A 17,808-nucleotide genomic window follows, 5' to 3' on the forward strand; every position below is an offset into this window, starting at 1 on the left:
TGGGTCCTTAGAACATTGCTAGGTTGCTGGTTCTATGATTTCTGTTATTTGGTTATTGGATATTGCTGATGTTATGAATATTGGTTATTTATATTTATTGGATTATTATTTATTGGATGTTGGTATTGTTATTCCGCTGTTGGTTGGGATTGTGGTTAGGTGGCTAGTGGGTATGGGACCACAAGTTGTAGTTTATTTATATCAGAGCCCTTACGGTTCTAGGTTTGGGTTCACTAGGTTTCTGTTGTGATGTTTGGGATTGCATGTCTTGATTGATTATGTGAGTTAGTCAATTGTGTGTGTCATGGAGTCCTAGAACATCCTCTTCGAGCCGACTGTGTGATTCCACGGTAAGTTTATGTTTCTGTGTTTTATTAGAACTTGTTTGCTTAGCCTTCTGTTCATGGTAGTGCAGATGGTTAGAGGTGATGTTGTGGCTGGTCGTGAACGCGGACGTGGTCGTGGACGCGGACGTGGTCGTGGTAGGGGCAGAGTCCCAGTGGTTAGTGAGACCGAGGACCAGAGTGTGACAGCTGAGGGTGTTGGCGAGTCGTAGGGTGTTCCGGGGGATTCCGTGAGTGTGGCAGGAGGAGGCGGTGTTGATGCTCATGTGGCCGGTGATGCTAGGGTCCCGGGTGTGGGAGTCCCAGCAGGTGGAGTCCATGGTGTTGACATTGCGGCTATGCTAGCACAGGTGTTGGAGCGGTTACCGCCAGTGGTACTGGCTCAGGCTCAGGTAGTGCCACCAGTGGTGCCGGAGGAGCGGCAGCCAGTGGCTGCAGAGGCAGGAGTTCATGGACGTTATTTGTCTATGCCCAAGGAGATGAAGGATCTTTTCACTGATAGGTTTTCGGGTGGTACAGATCCTACTGTTGCGGATGCGTGGAGGACGAGTGTGGAATGTAACTTCCATACTCTGAGATGTCCTGAGGAGTTTTGGGTGGACATAGGGGTCTACTATTTGAGTGGTGATGCTGAGTTGTGGTGGAGATCAGTGGCTGCTAGGAGAGTGCAGCGGGAGATGACTTGGGCTGACTTCGTCTTGGAGTTCAACCGCAAGTATTTTTCTAGAGAGGCATTGGATCGGTTGGAGGTGCAGTTCTTTCATTTGTCTCAGGGGACACGATCAGTGCTGGAGCTGGACTTGGATTTCAGTCGACTTCTTTGCTATGGGGGTCGGGCTTTGGAGTCTGAGGAGGCTCAGATCAGGAGGTTTTTGAGGGCTCTACGTGATTATTTGAGAGTTCACTGTAGAGGGCAGAGTTATGCTACGCGTGCAGAGCTTGTTGAGACTGCAGCAGAGATTGAGGAGGATATTCGGGCACAGTCAGTGGCGGTAGCTCTAGCAGTTCAGCCTAGTAAGGCTCAGCAGCAGGGTGGTTCTAGCAGAGGCGGTAGGCCTGCACAGGGAACCAAGAGGAGGTGGGATGCTACGTAGAGGCCGAGTGGTGCAAGTTGCTTCAATTGTGGGAGCAAGGATCACAAGGTTGCTAGTTGTCCCAAGAGGAGTGCTCCGACGGCAAGGCCTCGGGTATGTTATCATTGTAGGGAGACAGGGCACATCAGGCCTTTTTGTCCCAAGTTGCAGCCGGCAACAGTGGCAGCGTTGCAGCAGGTGCAGCCTGGAGGTCAGCAGGTGGCACGGATTGAGCAGGCGCCACGGGTTTACACGACAGCAGAGACTGGTGGAACCAGTGCCGGGGCAATCACAGGTATATTTTCTGGTACTTCAACTTTGTGAATTTTAGTAGGTTCGGATTGTATATGTTTCATGTGATAAAGTGTTAGGTTCTCAACACATGAGGTTTGTGTAGGGACCTTGTTGGTGGGCGAGTTTAAGTCCCATGTTATGTTTGATTATGGAGCTTCTCATAGCTTCATTACTCCGGAGTGTGCAGAGTGTGCGGGAATCAGAGGGGATTCCGGGGAGCGTACAGGAGTTGTCAGAGTTGCGGGAGGCAAGTTCCTGAGAGTGATTTGACGAGCTAGAGGAATTGATATTCAGATCGCAGGAGAGTCGTGGCCAGCGGATTTGCTTATCAGTCCAGTGGAGCTGTATGATGTTATTCTCGGGATGGATTGGTTGCATCGGCATAGGGTGCATTTGGATTGCCATCGGGGTAGAGTGGAGTTGGAGCATCCAGGAGGGAAGTTGGTGTTTCAGGGTATTAGACCGACTTCGGGGAGTCTCGTGATCTCGGCCATTCAGGCTGGGAAGATGATCGAGAAGGACTGTGAGGCTTATTTGGTTACTATATCTATGCCAGAGTCAGTGGGGAAGTCTACGGTTAGTGGTATTCTGGTAGTGGAGGAGTTTGAGGTTGTGTTTCAGTCTTTGCAGGGATTACCACCATCTCGGTCGGATCCTTTTACCATTAAACTGGAACCGGGGACGATGCCGTTATCCAAGGCTCCTTACATGATGGCTCCAGCAGAGATGGCAGAGCTGAAGAAGCAGCTAGATGATTTGTTGAGTAAGGGATTCATCCATCCTAGTGTATCACCGTGGGGAGCGCCGGTGTTGTTTGTGAAAAAGAAGGATGGGAGTTTCAGGTTGTGTATTGATTATCAGGTTTTGAACCGGGTCACTGTGAAGAACAAGTACCCTCTTCCTAGGATCGATGAGTTGTTGGATCAGTTGAGTTCTACTTGGTTCTCTAAGGTAGATCTGGCGTCGGGTTATCATCAAATACCGATAGATGAGGCAGATGTGAGGAAGACTGCTTTCAGGACGAGATATGGGCATTATGAGTTTGTGGTGATGCCTTTCAGGTTGACTTACGCGCCAGCAGCATTTATGAGATTGATGAACAACGTGTTTCTGGAGTTTCTGGATGTGTCTGTCATCATTTTCATCGACGATATCCTGGTTTATTCTAAGAGTCCTGAGGAGCATACAGTTCATTTGAGGGCAGTTCTGGAGAAGCTGCGGGAGCCGAAGTTGTTTGCCAAGTTGAGCAAGTGTAGTTTTTTGCAGCGTGAGATGGGCTTTCTGGGTCACATTGTTTCTGCAGAGGGGGTTTATGTAGATCCGGAGAAGATTCAGGCTATCAGGGATTGGCCTAGACCGCAGAATGCCACAGAGATCAGGAGTTTCCTTGGATTGGCAGGTTACTACAGGAGCAGGGTTTTGGAAGTAGAGCACGCCCTATGACTAAGTTGACATAGAAGGATGTCCCTTTTGTGTGGTCACAGGAGTGTGAGGAGGGCTTTGAGAGCCTTAAGGAGATGTTGACTACTACGCCAGTGTTGGCTTTGCCTGAGCAGGGAGAACCCTATGTGGTTTATACTGATGCATCTAGAGTTGGTTTGGGGTGTGTGTTGATGCAGCATGGGAAGGTGATTGCCTATGCTTCGCGGCAGTTGCGGAAGCATTAGGGCAACTATCCTACTCATGATTTAGCGATGGCTGCTGTAGTTTTTGCTCTGAAGATTTGGATATCATATCTTTATGGTGCAAAGGTACAGGTGTTTACAGATCATAAGAGCCTGAAGTATATATTCACTCAACCTGAGCTGAATTTGAGACAGAGGCGGTGGATGGAGCTTGTGGCGGATTACGATTTGGAGATAGCCTATCACCCTGGTAAGGCTAACACGGTTGCAGATGTTCTGAGTCGGAAGAGGGTAGCTTCGGCTCAGGAGCAGGAGATATAGTCTCTGGTAGGAGAGATCAGTGCTTTGAGCTTGTGTGCTGTTTCACAGGAACCATTGGGTTTGGAAGCAGTGGATAGAGCAGATCTTCTGAGTAGGGTGCGGTTGGCTCAGGAGAAGGATTTGGGGCTGGTGAATGCCTCAAAGGATGTGGATTCAGAGTATCAGGTCTCAGATAATGGTACTATCTTGGTGCATGGTCGGGTTTATGTGCCCAAGGATGAGGAGTTGAGACAGGAGATCCTGAGAGAGGCTCATACGAGCAGGTTTTCTATTCATCCAGGAGCGACTAAGATGTACCGTGATCTCAAGAGGTACTATCATTGGGTCGGGATGAAGAAGGATGTGGCTAGTTGGGTTTCGAGGTGCGATGTGAGTCAGCTAGTGAAGGCTGAGCATCAGGTTCCTAGCGGGTTACTGAAGAGTTTACCCATTCCTGAGTGGAAGTGGGATATGATCACCATGGATTTTGTGGTAGGATTGCCAGTGTCACGGACCTTTGGTGCTATTAGGGTCATTGTGAACAGGTTAACTAAGTCAGCACATTTTCTGGCCATTAAGAAGACTGATGGAGCAGCGGTCTTGGCTAAGAAGTATGTGAGAGAGATAGTCAGATTGCATGGGGTGCCAGTGAGCATTGTGTCTGACAGGGATTCTAAGTTCACTTCGGTGTTCTAGAAGGCATTTCAGGCAGAGATGGGCACTAAGATGCATATGAGTACAGCTTATCATCCCCAGACAGATGGACAGTATGAGAGGACGATGCAGACGCTGGAGGATTTGCTGAGGATGTGTGTGTTGGATTGGGGTGGCCATTGGGCAGATGACCTGAACCTGGTAGAGTTTGCTTACAACAACAGTTATCAGACGAGTATTAAGATGGCTCCTTATGAGGCTTTGTATGGGAGACCATGTCGTACACCATTATGCTGGACTCAAGTGGGGGAGAGGAGCATGTTTGGTGCTAGTTTTGTTCAGGAAACCTCAGAGAAGATTCGGGTTCTCAAGATGAACATGAAGGAGGCTCAGGATAGGCAGAGGAGTTATGCTGATAGGAGGAGGCGAGATCTTGAGTTTCAGGTAGGAGACAGAGTGTACCTCAAGATGGCCATGTGTGCATTCCATAAGGTTTTCCATGCGTCTATGTTGCGGAAGTGTCTTCGTGAGGGTGAGCAGGTGTTGGCTAAGATTCCTGAGGATATTCAGCCTAACATGACTGTGGAGGCGAGACCAGTGAGGGTTCTCGGGAGGAGGATCAAGGAACTTCGGAAGAAGAAGATTCCTTTGATGAGAGTCCTTTGAGACTATGATGGTGTTGAGGAGCAGACTTGGGAGCCTGAGGCGAAAATGAAGGCAAGGTTCAAGAAGTGGTATGAGAAGCAAGCCGCGACTTGAGCTTTTTTAGCCTGGTCCCGTCTGTAATCCGTGGCTGGAGCGGGAATGGAGTATTCCAGCCCATCTCTCTTGTTTACTCGGTCGCTTGGGGTGGTTGATTGTGCGACTCAGTAGCAAGATGAGGTGGTGCTCGGGTACAAAGTTTCCGTGAGGCAGCGTTTTTGGAGGAAAGTTTCATGAAATAGGAGTTTCCAAAAGTGGAAAGTTTCCAAAAATGGAAAGTGCTAAATATGGAAAGTTTGACGGGAGTTAGAATTTGTCCATTTTAGCGGTGGAGAGCCTTGGAGGGGCTTGTGTGTGGCTTTGGTGGCGGACTTTCAAGTAAGTGTGCCCGTGTATGGCGGTCTTTTTAGACATTGTGTGGCCTTTGTGGCGGGCTGTTTAGCCGTGTGTGGCCTTTGTGGTGGGCTGTTTAGCCAATTGTGTGGCCTTTGTGGAGGGCTGTTTAGCCAGAGTGTCTTTGTGACGGTCCTTCGGGACAGATGGTCTTTGTGACGGTCCTTCGAGACGAGTGGCCTTGGTGGCGGTCCTGTTTAGGACATTTGTTTGGCCTTGGTAGCGGTCCTGTTTAGGACATTTGTTTGGCCTTGGTGGCCGTCCTCTTTAGGACATTTGTTTGGCCTTGGTGCCGGTCCTCTTTAGGACATTTTGTTTGGCCTTGGTGGCGGTCCTCTTTAGGACATTTTGTTTGGCCTTAGTGGCGGCCCTTGTGGCAGGTATATGATCCTTGTGTGGTCATGAGGTATTCCAGTGAGGGGATATGTGGTTGGTAGGACATTGAGATGTTTTACGCGAGCCACGGGAAGGAAACCTGGATAGGGATAGGACTCAGATGTGTTCAGAATTGTTTGCTCGCGGCTCTAGGAGGACTTAGGTTCTCCTAGTACTGCCATATTCAGAGACTTTATGGCTTGGGAATATGGTTGGTATATCGACTTCGGATGACGATCCGGGGGCACGCTGTAGGGTGGCAACCCGAGAGACGAGTTTTGGATGTTTGCTTATATATTATGGCATGCGGGTTTAGGCCTGATGAGGAGTCAACATTGACATGCAGACTTAGGTCTGATGAGGAGCCAATGAAAACTCAAGGTTTAGGCCTATGAGTAAAGGAAAGTCCGAAAAGTCAAGAGCAAATAACGCCAGGAGCGTGAGTCTATCGCCTAGAGGTGACCTTCTGTAGATCGGTCGGAGGAGTGTGGGCCATGGAGACGGTTGCACGGGAGTCCTTGGCTGATGGTTGTTCGAGATTCGAGGACGTATCTAGATTGGTGGGGGAGAATTGTAACATCCGTGAACCAAAATCCCGGTTTAGGAGTTGCATCGGTCGAGGCAAGGTTGAGATTCTGTGTTTTGACTTAAGTCAAACGCTGCGTTTTGGGTGAAGGAAAAACCCTTAACACGTTTTTTGTCTCATTCGTTTGGTGGTGGCCGTTTTTGAGAAATAGAAAGAGAGAAAAACTTTGTGAGAGTTCTTGACCGTTTTTGGGAGATTCTTGGAGGTTGGTGACGTTTCTTGGTGAGATTTGTAGCTGGGATCGTTGTAGGAGCTTCCTAGAAGCGTTTTCTTCTTGTGTTTAGGTTCAGATTCGTCTTGGCAAAGGTAAGTGCAGGACCATGGCTTATCTAAGCTAGAGAAATCTCTAATTTGCATGTTGTGTGATGTTAGACTTGTTAGATTGTTGCTATGGACGTTAGGAAGCTTTCTTGTGGCTTGGGATCGAGTTTTGTGGTTGTAGGAATGAAGATCCGGCGAGAAGCTTCAGAGGAAAACGATGCTCTGCATTGCATCGGTCAATGCACTTTGTGCGTCGGTCGATGCAGATGCGAGGACGGCGCGTAAACTCTAGGGTTTTCGTGTTATGTCGAGCATGCGTCGGTCGATGCAAGTTAACCTTGCATCGGTCGACGCAGATCTTGCGTCGGTCGACGCAACCTCCATTTGCTGTCGGTCGATGCATGTTGGTGTCGGCCGATGCATGTTGGTGTCGGTCGATGCATGTTGGTGTCGGTCGATGCAGAGTCCTGGTTTGTTTATTGTTGTTTGTTGATTGTTGTTGATGGTTAGATATGACTCTATTGCTTGTGTGTATAGCCCAGTAGATGGGAGGATTGCCTTACTGAGTGTTTATAAAATACTCATGCATTGCAATATGTGTTTGTGGTGCAGGTAAAGACAAAGTGTGATCGTGGAATCAAGGCAATGAAGAGGAGGATGTTCTAGGGACTCGGTTTTATGTTGCCTGGCATTGCTAGGTTGCTAGAGTTTTGTCATTAGAACATTGCTAGGTTGTTGGTTCTATGATTTCTGTTATTTGGTTATTGGATATTGCTGATGTTATGAATATTGGTTATTTATATTTATTGGATTATTATTTATTGGATTATTATTTATTGGATGTTCGTATTGTTATTCCGCTGTTGGTTGTGATTGTTGTTAGGTGGCTAGTGGATATGGGACCACTAGTTGTAATTTATTTATATATTTATTATTTATTATTATTATTATAAAAAAAAGGTCGGTCCTTTCAATGTGTTTGTATTTTATAGGGTTTTAACCATAGTTTTTACATTTGTTTTGAGTATTTTATTGAGTCAAAGTGTGCTGTTAGAATCTTTTTAGTATTTTGTGAATCTTTACAGGTTTTAGGTTGATTTGGAAGGAAACTGGCTGTTTTGGGATGAAAACATGTGTTTGGAGCTAATATGGTGAAGAATGTTCAGTCTAGCGAGCAGATGGAGCAGACGCAGAAGAAGCACACAAGATTGACCGATCTTGTACCCGAATCAACTTTTCTTTTTTTTTTTGTTTTAAACCGACTTTTAGGGTTTTATTTTGGTATTTAAGGTACAGGTTCAGCCTCCAGAGACATAAGCTTTATTTTCTGAGAAAATTCTGATTGAGAGCTGAGGGGAGAAGATTTCTAATCCTTCTTTACACTTTGGAGAAGATTTCTAAACCCTATTATCTATTCTTTTGCAATTCAATTATGTTTTTTTCATCATTGATTTGCTGCTTCTGTTTTATGTCTGAGTAGATCCTTAATTGGGTTTAGGGTTTTAGAAGGGTTTCTATGATTAATTGATGTTATGTCTATTACATTTGGGATTGATTTTATTGTTCTTCATCTATTGTTGTTCTTAATGCTTAAGCTAGATTGATCACCTAGATTAAGATCTTAGGTTAAATTCATCGAGGTACCAAAAGTGTTGTTGAGTTGCTTGAAAAGAACATAGATGAGCAACTTGATCCTTAGCAAACGAAAGTTGAAGTTAAGACACTTTGTGAACAAATCAAACTTGAAATTGTTAATGCTTGCTTGGTTTGCTAGATTAAAACAAGAGTTTAGGGTTTAGTTAATTCATTGCTTTGATAGTTTATTCTACGAGAGTGGGTTAGCTTTACAACTGTGATTTGAGTACGAGAACGGTGTTTAATGCATCCCTATCTAATTTTCAGCATTTATTATCATATTTCCTGATGATTCCCTGTAAACCAATGCTTTATATTTATTGAATTAAAACACTCACTTATTTACTGTTTTGTTAGTGATTTACAAACACAAACTTCTCTTGTCTTAGCTATATTTGATCTTCATAATTTCATAGTGTGATTGCTTGGTCTCTGAGGATTCGATCCTAAAGTGTTACAATGATACCACTAGATGAAGGTTGAGTACACATTAGTTTATTAATTGACCTTTGATCAGTTTGGCGTCATTGTCGGGGACCAAAATGACTGCCTTTGAAATTTTAAATTTAAATTTAGTCTAAGATTTACTTTATTTTATTTTACTAATTAGTTCTTTCCTTCTTTCTCCTGTGTTTCAGGTGTATGCAAATAAGAAGTCAAAAGCCTCTTGATTTGTGTATATTACGTAACAAAGAGTTAGCATGACTTGAACGAGAGAATAGAAAAACAAAAGTTGAGCTTAATAAGATGTTAGATGGACAAAATCCAGATTGCCATCAGCCTAACAACCAAGAGGTTATTATTCCACCTCCAGCTCTTGTGCCATAAGGACAGGCTCCACATGAGCAAAATGAGGCTGTACTAAACCCACCAGCAAGGCGTGCTACTTCGAGAGATGAAAAAGCTCACAACAGATGTTTTGTGAATCGATATGTGATTCAACCTGCTGCTCCTGCTAGACAAGACTACCAGATTAAGCATAGTCTCATCAATTTGGTCCAGAATCGTGTGTTTAATGGATTAGCATCTGATATTGAAGCTTATGAGAGATTGATTAGTACGACAAGGTCTGCTGGAGTTCCGTATGATTACCTCATGCTGACTTTGTTCCAATTCTCTTTAGGAGATAAGGCTTTGAGATGGCTAAATCTCTTGGACCAAGGATTGCTCACTACTTGGGCACAGTGTAGAACACAGTTTCTGATTCATTTCTATACTAAGTCACGATCAGCTATGTTAAGGAGCAAGATCACTACCTTCTCACAAGGTGGTACGGAGTCTTTTTGTGAAGCGAGGGAGAGATTCAAGGAGTATATGAGGGACTGTCCTCATCATAGCTTTTCACAAGAAAATCTTATGAATATCTTCTATGAAGGAATTTACCGGAAGTATCAGATGGCACTAGATACCGCCAACAGAAGATATATTTCTACTAACACTGCCGCTGAAGCAAACCTCTTGATCGAAAACTTTGCAGCGAGTAACAGCAATCATAGTCATGAGTATGATCGTTCTGTGTGTTGTTAGCTCTATAGATACAAATGATATTAAGAATCTCACTACTATGGTAGACCTTCTTTTGAAGAGAGATCAGCAAGCTGTCAATATGTGCGACGGGCAGACGGGTGCGTATCAGGAGGTCGTAGTAAATTCATGTTTTGAGGGGACAGAGGAGCTGAACTATGTAGGAGGACAACAAAACTATCAGAATTATGGGTTTAATCAGAAATATAAAAATCATCCTAATCTCTCTTACAGAAGTACCAACGTCGAGAATCTTCAAGATCAAGTGTATCCTCCACGTAATCAACAAGGTAACTTCCCACAAGGATTTCAGAACAAGGGTGTTGGATTTAGTAGCTCAAATGTCCAAGGATACCAAACCCCATCTGCAGCTCCACAAGATAACAAACTCGAATTGATGATGCCAGCGATGCTAGAGGGCCATAAGAAAAGTTTTGTTGAGATTAATGTCAAGATTGATAGCATTTACAATGATTTGAATGGGAAATTTGAGAGATTGAGTTCACGTGTTAATTCTTTGATAAGAGAGTCTATACTATTTCTTTTAGCTCTAAGAACAAAGAGTCATACAATGAAATAACACTCCATGTTAGAATTGAGGATGAGCTGAGTTGTGTTGTGATCAACTCATGTTTGGCTTCCGCATAGCTAGGATCGATCGGTCCTTAGCTTAGATCGATCGGTCCCATACATTCTGATAATTCGAGTCTGATCCCCAAAGAAGTTAGATCAACCGGTCCCCCTATAGATCGATCGATTTCGTCGTTGTTTCAGAATCTGTATCAGAACATTTTAGAGTGACTTCTCCTTCTGTTGAACGACCGCTCCATGCTACAAGAATGGGGGTTTCCAACTCATCTACTCCTAATATGAATACCAAGGAATCTCTTTTTGTGGAACGAAAGCCCTATAAGCCAAAAATATCTTTCCAAAGAGCTGTTATCAAACCTCCAAATAAAAAGAAGTTAACTTGCTTTGTAGAGATCATGAGAGAGATCACAGCTACTCTACCTTATTCAGAGGCAGTAAAGCACTTACCTCTCTTCGAGAAGGTCTACAGAGATGTTGTGGCTGGGGCAGAGCATTTTGAAGAGCTCAGCACGCTCATGGTTGGTAAGATGAATGATGATGCTCTGGTGGTGAAGAAGTTACCTAAGCTAGAAGATCTTGGGAGTTTTTCTGTTCCATGTTCTGTCCTTGGTGAAGAATTTGAAAATTCCCTTTGTGATTCAGGTTCTAGCGTAAATGTTATGCCAATGGCGACTGAAAGGAGGTTGGGGATTACAAACATGGCAACTTTTAAATGTTCCCCTTAAGTTTGCAAAAGCTTTCACAACTTTTCCACAAGGGTTAGTTCGCAATTTGGATGTTCAAGTTGGATGTTGCTTGGTTCCCATAGATTTTCATGTTATGGAGATGAGTGGAGGTTCTGAAATGCCATTGATCCTAGGGAGATCTTTTCTTGCTACTGTTGGGGCTGTGGTCGATTTGTCCAAGAAGAGGATGATTTTTACAAAGCAATGCCTACTCAAATTTCCAAACTTGATTCTTGTGTCATCATGGGAGAGAATTGAAAAGAGGGAAATTGTATGATGATTAAGAGGACTGCACGTATCTGAGGGGGAAAGTATCATGATCATCAGCTTGCTCAAAGGAAGATGGGTCCATGTTATGATTCCGAAAAGAAACACACAATGCTCATTAGTAAGGAAGATCTCGACATCTTCAAAATGAGGGTAAGGAGTCTACCATCTGTTATGGGATTTAACGAAGCATGGGAATTCCATGACAGTCTGTGGAGTTGTTTCAGTAAGAGTGACGAGGGTAAGGATAAGATTGAGATGCTATTCCACAAAGCAAGGAAAATGAACAAGCGTCAGAGAACATTGCACAAGATAGAAGATCCCGGGATTTTTGTTGTTCCTTGTTCAATCAATAGAGTTTTATTTAGTCGATCTCTTTGTGACTTAGGAGCTTGTGTTAATCTTATGCCATCAAGCATTGCAGATCAGTTAGGGGTCACAAATCTCAACCCGCCTAGAATGAGAATCAGACTTGCGAACAATTTTGTGTGCATGCCTAAGGAGAGCTTCTTGACGAACTTATACAAGTTGGAAATTGTGATTCCGGTGGATTTTCAGGTAGTGAAAGTCAAAGATCTTCCCAACCCGCAACTCATTCTTGGGAGATCCTTTTTAGCCACTGTTGGAGGAGTCATGGATTGGCCAAATCAAAGAATTTCATTTGCCAATGTTAATAAAGAGATGTTTTACTATGCTGCACCTCCTGGCTTTATACCAGATCAAGTTTGACACCAACTTCCAGGCCATGAAAGCTCCATGATGAGAGAAAACTTAGAGGAATTTCTTACTTCTCTATTGAAGAGTCATCCGCTTAGCGCCATTATGGTCAGGCTCGAGACTTTAAACAAGCGCTTATGGGAGGCAACCCATGGGATTTTGTGCTGGTTTACCCTTTAATTTTTTTTTTTTTAGGATTTTGGTTTTGATTTAGTATTTATTACGGTGAAATCACGTCTGGTGTTAAGTTTATTAGGAACAGGTACGAAATGCAGAAGATGCAAATTTTTTTTGTTCCAGAAGCTTTGGATCAATCGGTCCTCCTTACAGGATCGATAGCTCCCGGTGGTTTGCTGCGGGCATCTGCAAGTTCATTAACATTGCAGATTGGTCGATCCAATCCTGATATCGGTCGGTCCTCAACCATTACAACACCAAATGCGAGATCACCAATTTTTGTTTCTTTTCCTTACTTTTTTCTTTGTGGGATTCATTCTTTCTTGGCTTTGCTTTCACACCGAGACGGTGTGAATTAAGTTCGGGGAGGGAAGTCTCCAAGTTACTGATGTTGCTTTCTTTTGATTTTTTCTTTTCTTTTGCTCGTTTTATCGAATCAAAAATGTTGGGAAATCGTTATCATTTCTAGGAGTCTTTTGATTTGAACTAACGCTCTTATGATTACTTTAGAACTTTTGATTTTAGAATGAAGTTTGGAACAAATATGCGTAGAACCAACATGCCGAAAGACCCTCACCAAAGATAATATTTAGTTGATCCAGCGTTGTCTCTAGCCTTAACTTCTTGCCTTGGGACTTGGTATACATCAAACAAGACTCCTCCTTGAAGCCTTATAAGACATGCACTTCCTCACAAAAGTATGCTTCCCCCTCTCTCTTCCCTTCAATATTCAATATAAAAATAAAAATAAAAATAAAAATAAAAAGAAGAAGAAGAAGAAGAAAATGATATAGGTAGCAAAGAAATGAGCTGAGGAAAGGATATAGGTAGCAAAGAAGTGAGCCGAGGGTTGTGCGTAAACCAGTCTAAAAAAAACAAAGGATCAAGAAAAAAAAATACAATGCTACCCTAGAAAATTAGGGAATAATCGATCTCTTGGAAGTGAGAAAAGAGATAGGAAAGGGAGCATATAAAGAAAAGAACCACCGAATAGTATAATCCAAAAGAAAAGAAAATTCATCTATTGACTATTGACTAAAAAGAAAAGAACCACCAAATAGTATAATCTATCTATGAGGGAAACTACCAATTCTAACCAAAAAAAAAAAGTGATTTAATTGTTCTTAAGACATCAACTATGAAGCTATGAAAATTCAACATAAACACAAAGTTTTGATAAATAATTAAAACTTACCTTACTAATCGATAAATAAAATCAACATTGACCTAAAAAAAAATATTTAACTAGAAATCCTGATTAATTAATTATACACAATAATCATTTCCACATAAACCAATAAAATTAATCCTAAACCAGTAATTCCAAACGAACAACATATACTAAGAAACCAGCAATTCTAGACAATATTCTAAAGACTTTTGACACCCCAGCTTCAGAGACTTGCAGAGAGGATTAAAAGAATTGATTTGACCACCTATGTCACCGAAGTGCACTTATCTTTTCGGTCAAGGGTTCTCAGAACTCCAGAGTTAAGCTTGCTCCAGAATTGATTGTTGAACATTGGATCCTTAGTTGCTTTTGTGTATAGCCCAATAGATGGGTGGATCGCCTCACGGAGTATTTGTGATAATATTCACGCATCTCAATTGTTGTTTGTGGTGGAGGTAAGGCAAAGTATGATCGTGAAATCATGGCAATGAGGAGGAGGATGATCTATGGTCTCAATTGTGTGTTGATTGTTATGTGTTGTTATGTTGTTGGAATCTGGTTAGTATCATGCTAGGTTGTTGGATAGAATGGTTAGGAATGATATTGTATTAATTAGTTGCGGACCTATTAAAAAAAGAAGGGGGTCAATTGACCCCCCCTAAAATATTAAAATCAGTTTTGTTGTATAGAAATCTTAAAAGGATAGTTAGCACATATGTAGATATTGAGATCCCTAAATTAGGGTTCATCTATTAAAAGAGAAGGGGATCATTTTTGTTTTTTTTCTTTCACATGTGATAGGGTTAAAAATATTTTGACCCCGGTAAAAAATAATTTTAGGTCTGCTATTGGTATTATTGGTATATATTGGAGATGATTATTGTTATATGTTTTTGTTGTACATGTTAGTGGTGGTTATTGGATGCTAGCCTATTATTGGTATTGATGTTGGTTAATCTTGTTTAGACTGTTGGTTTAATTAAATATTATGGAATGCTTAGTTAATTATATTTATGTAAAAAAATGAGTCGGATTATTTCAGCTAGGGAGAAAGAGGGAGTCACTGGATTTTCTAGTGATTGTTGCAGAGCTCATTTCTACAGCACCGCGATTCTTCACAACGGAGGCGATTCTTCTTCACAGCAATATCAACTGTCCTTGTCTATTTTTTGTCGCAGTCGCTACAACGAGATGGAAAAAAAAAATAGAGCTTTTGACTTCAAGTGAGGATTAAGTTATTAGAATATAAATAAGAAAAAAAAACTAATAGCTACACAAAATAGTGAATAATGCATGGTCAGACATGGTCAACCATAATTAAATAAATACTATGTTTCTTCTTCTCAGGAACTGGAGGTATAACTAACCGGTTTGTAGCACCACTAGACCAAAGTGACTTAAAAATGTTTCTTTTTGTCTGTTTTAACCTAATAAAATCTCACGATTTTTGGAACCTTATAAATGGCCAAGACGTAGGAACAGTTTAACTTGAGTGTGTTCTTTAGTTCACCAATAAATATATAAAAGTGTCAAAATATGTCAAACTTTGAATATTAAAATATTTAAAATAATTTTCGATATAAAGTAGAAATTTTTGTTCGAAGATGGGCTTGGAAAGCCAACACGTTTCAAATTCGTATCATTTACTATACAAAATTTCAAGACATTGTTTTTGGACACGCACACAGATATGGATCCTTGTTTATGATCTATTTGAAAATTTGAATATTCGAAATTCGGAGAGAGTATATTTTTGGGCTGCATCTCCCCAGTAATTAGTCTATAAAAAAAGTAGAATTTACATAGGCTAATGTACGATACAAATTTCTCTTAGAGTCAGTTGCTATTATGGACTGTGGAGAAATATCCTATATTAAAAGATGTGATGGGACTTAAATGATATGTAAAGGGTTAGAGTTTCTTTAATGCCCCCGAACCGTCCTATGGCTGGACAGCCACGGACTGTTCCGGGACGCTATTGTGGAAACATTTACCAACGATCCGGCCGAAGTTAAAGAACACATCAGAACCCTTAGCCAGTCTGTCAGTGGCGTTCCCGATCGCATGGAACAACTTTTAGGTTTTGCAACCCTTGAGACATTCCAAGCGTTGAGCCGACTCGGACAAAGTCTATATCAGTTATGACTCGTACGAATAAGAAATCCGAATATATTAAGTACTAAAAGAGTTTATAACTAAACGGTAACCAAAAGGTTCAAAGAGTTTGAGTTTAAGGCTTAGAACCAAAGGTCGATTACAAAATAACATACTTATTTTACAATAGACACACAAACTACTCCTGGTCCTACTCGTTCACCACGCCCTCTAGTTCCCTCTAGGGTTTCCTGCAAGGCAAACACAGTTCCGTAAGTAATCATAAAGATTACTTAGTGAGCTCAGGATTCCTGCAAAATGATAATAAATCCCCAACCCCAAATCCCAAACAACAATCAAGCAAGCATGCAAACAACAAGCAATAAAGCAATCAAACAGGCAAGCAAACAATCAAGCAATCAGAGATAGCATGCGGAAGATAATGGCCTAAGCAAATATATCTATCAAGTAATCAATCAACTACAAACAACATGCAATAAACTTGAATAAAAGCAAAAGTGTTTTAAACAAGTTTTAATTTATAGGCCCGGTATGCTTCCTCTCCTCAACACCCCATGTGAACACCCGCAATGCAACCACTAAGGCATGCAACCGGAACATCTCCTCGAGTTACACCGTTGTGTAGACAGTGTCGGCCAGGGTAGCGAGCCCAGTAACCTCCAAGCTCTTCGTCCCAGACCCTATAACTCACGAACATGGGTTTCATGTTGCGGCTGCATGCTGACACGGAAATAGTCTGAGGACAGCCATACCCTTGTCTTACTATGTTAGCCAGAATTTCTTGCGGACTACAAGCATTAAGATTTAAATAAATTGATACTTGAGTTTTTATGGTTTTTAAGCTCATAATTTTACAAGTATCTTAACCAGCTACCATCTCCAATACTATAACATTTCAAACTAGTACCGAGAGTAGCTCTCAACCAAGTTACCGCCTCTATTGCTAGAACATTTCGAACTAGCAACGAGTGTAACTCACATCACATGCATTTAAACAAGAAAAATCACAAAGATAAATCAAGTAAAAATGCAAATAAAACTCCAAGCAACTGTTTACTAGATGGTGGTCATTAGACTCCATTTAGCTCGGTGTAGTGTGCCTGAACTCACAGAAAACCGGCGATCTCTTGTAAGGAATGGTTGGATTCTCTTGATAGCGTTCCTTTCGCGGCAGCACTTCGGATCTCTTCCTTTGTTGCAATCGAGTTCCTTCTCGATGTAACACTTGATGGTAGTCGATAGCCTTGTCTTGAACTCTACTTCCTTCTTTCTCTCTTCCTCACCCTTTCTCTCCTTTCTCTCTTTACTCTCTCTTCTCTCCTTCTTCTTTACTTTGCTTGATTTATGCGAAAATAAGAAGAGGTGAGGGTCCTTATATAGAGAGTTTTGGGCGGTGGAGCAACCAATGCATGTAAAGCACTTGTGCGATCTCCTCTCTCTTCCTTTGAGAAAACTTGATGACCAAGCTATTCTCACACCATAGAATCTCCTTTGTCTCCCTTCTTCTTCTTGCATGAATCATCATTGGCCGCTTTTAGAAAGGTCAAATGATGATGTTTCCCATTCTCCCTTGCTTGAGATGCAATTGGCCAAACCCAAAAAAGTGATAGAGATTTTTGTCTCCCACTAACTTGCATGAAATGAGATTGGCCAAATGGAGGAGACAAAAGCTCCTTAAAATCTGGAACCTTGTCTGGTCGTGTAGGCGGTAACGTGGTACGGTCGGTGGTACGCAGCACGGTCCGTCTCGTCCGTGACTTCTCTGTCTGGTCCTTACTCGCTCATTCTTCGGGCATCGTCCGGAATTCCTCGGTCCTTCGGGAATTCCTTGGACACTCTTCGGCAATTCTTGGTCTCTTGTCTTTGCCTTCTTTTCGAGATACTTCCCAGGCCTTTTGGTCATGGGTTTTTATTTGGTTTCTACCCCGTAGTGAGGGTCACTACATTCTCCCCCCCCCCCCTAATAGAATTCGTCCCAAATTCCATAGGGATCTGACGGCCATGCTTCATCTTCTTCGACAAACAGTTGAGGATACTTGGCTCGAATCCTATCCTCATCTTCCCAAGTGGTGACCTTGTGGTTCTGATTTCCCAAGAATACTTGTATTTGAGGAATGCTCCTGTTCTTTAACTTCCGTGTTCTTCGTTCTTCAATTCCAAACGGTCCTTCGGGGTATGTGAGATTTGATTCCAATTCCTCGATAGGCTCGGGTATAATCATAGTAGGATCAGGTACATGCTTCCGTAGTTGTGAAACATGGAAGACTTTGTGTAGTCAC

At 42.2% G+C, this 17,808-nt stretch overlaps 1 protein-coding gene and 1 non-coding gene across 2 annotated transcripts; one reads left to right on the plus strand and one right to left on the minus strand.

Annotated features, from left to right (window-relative positions):
- Positions 1 to 9,475: 9,475 nt before the first annotated feature.
- LOC147931133 (small nucleolar RNA R71) lies at positions 9,476 to 9,582 on the minus strand. Its single transcript, XR_015576872.1, has one exon. It is a non-coding gene; the product is annotated as a small nucleolar RNA R71 (small nucleolar RNA).
- Positions 9,583 to 10,605: 1,023 nt separating this feature from the next.
- Positions 10,606 to 11,359, plus strand: LOC147931134 (uncharacterized). Its single transcript, XM_087477190.1, has 2 exons — positions 10,606 to 11,071; positions 11,166 to 11,359. Exons 1-2 carry the CDS (start codon positions 10,606 to 10,608, stop codon positions 11,357 to 11,359), a joined length of 660 nt encoding a protein of 219 aa, XP_087333316.1.
- The last annotated feature ends 6,449 nt before the right edge of the window (positions 11,360 to 17,808 follow it).

The sequence above is a fragment of the Camelina sativa genome, chromosome 12 (assembly GCF_030686135.1).
Source record: "Camelina sativa cultivar CO46 ecotype springtype chromosome 12, ASM3068613v1".
Classification (NCBI taxonomy): domain Eukaryota; kingdom Viridiplantae; phylum Streptophyta; class Magnoliopsida; order Brassicales; family Brassicaceae; genus Camelina; species Camelina sativa.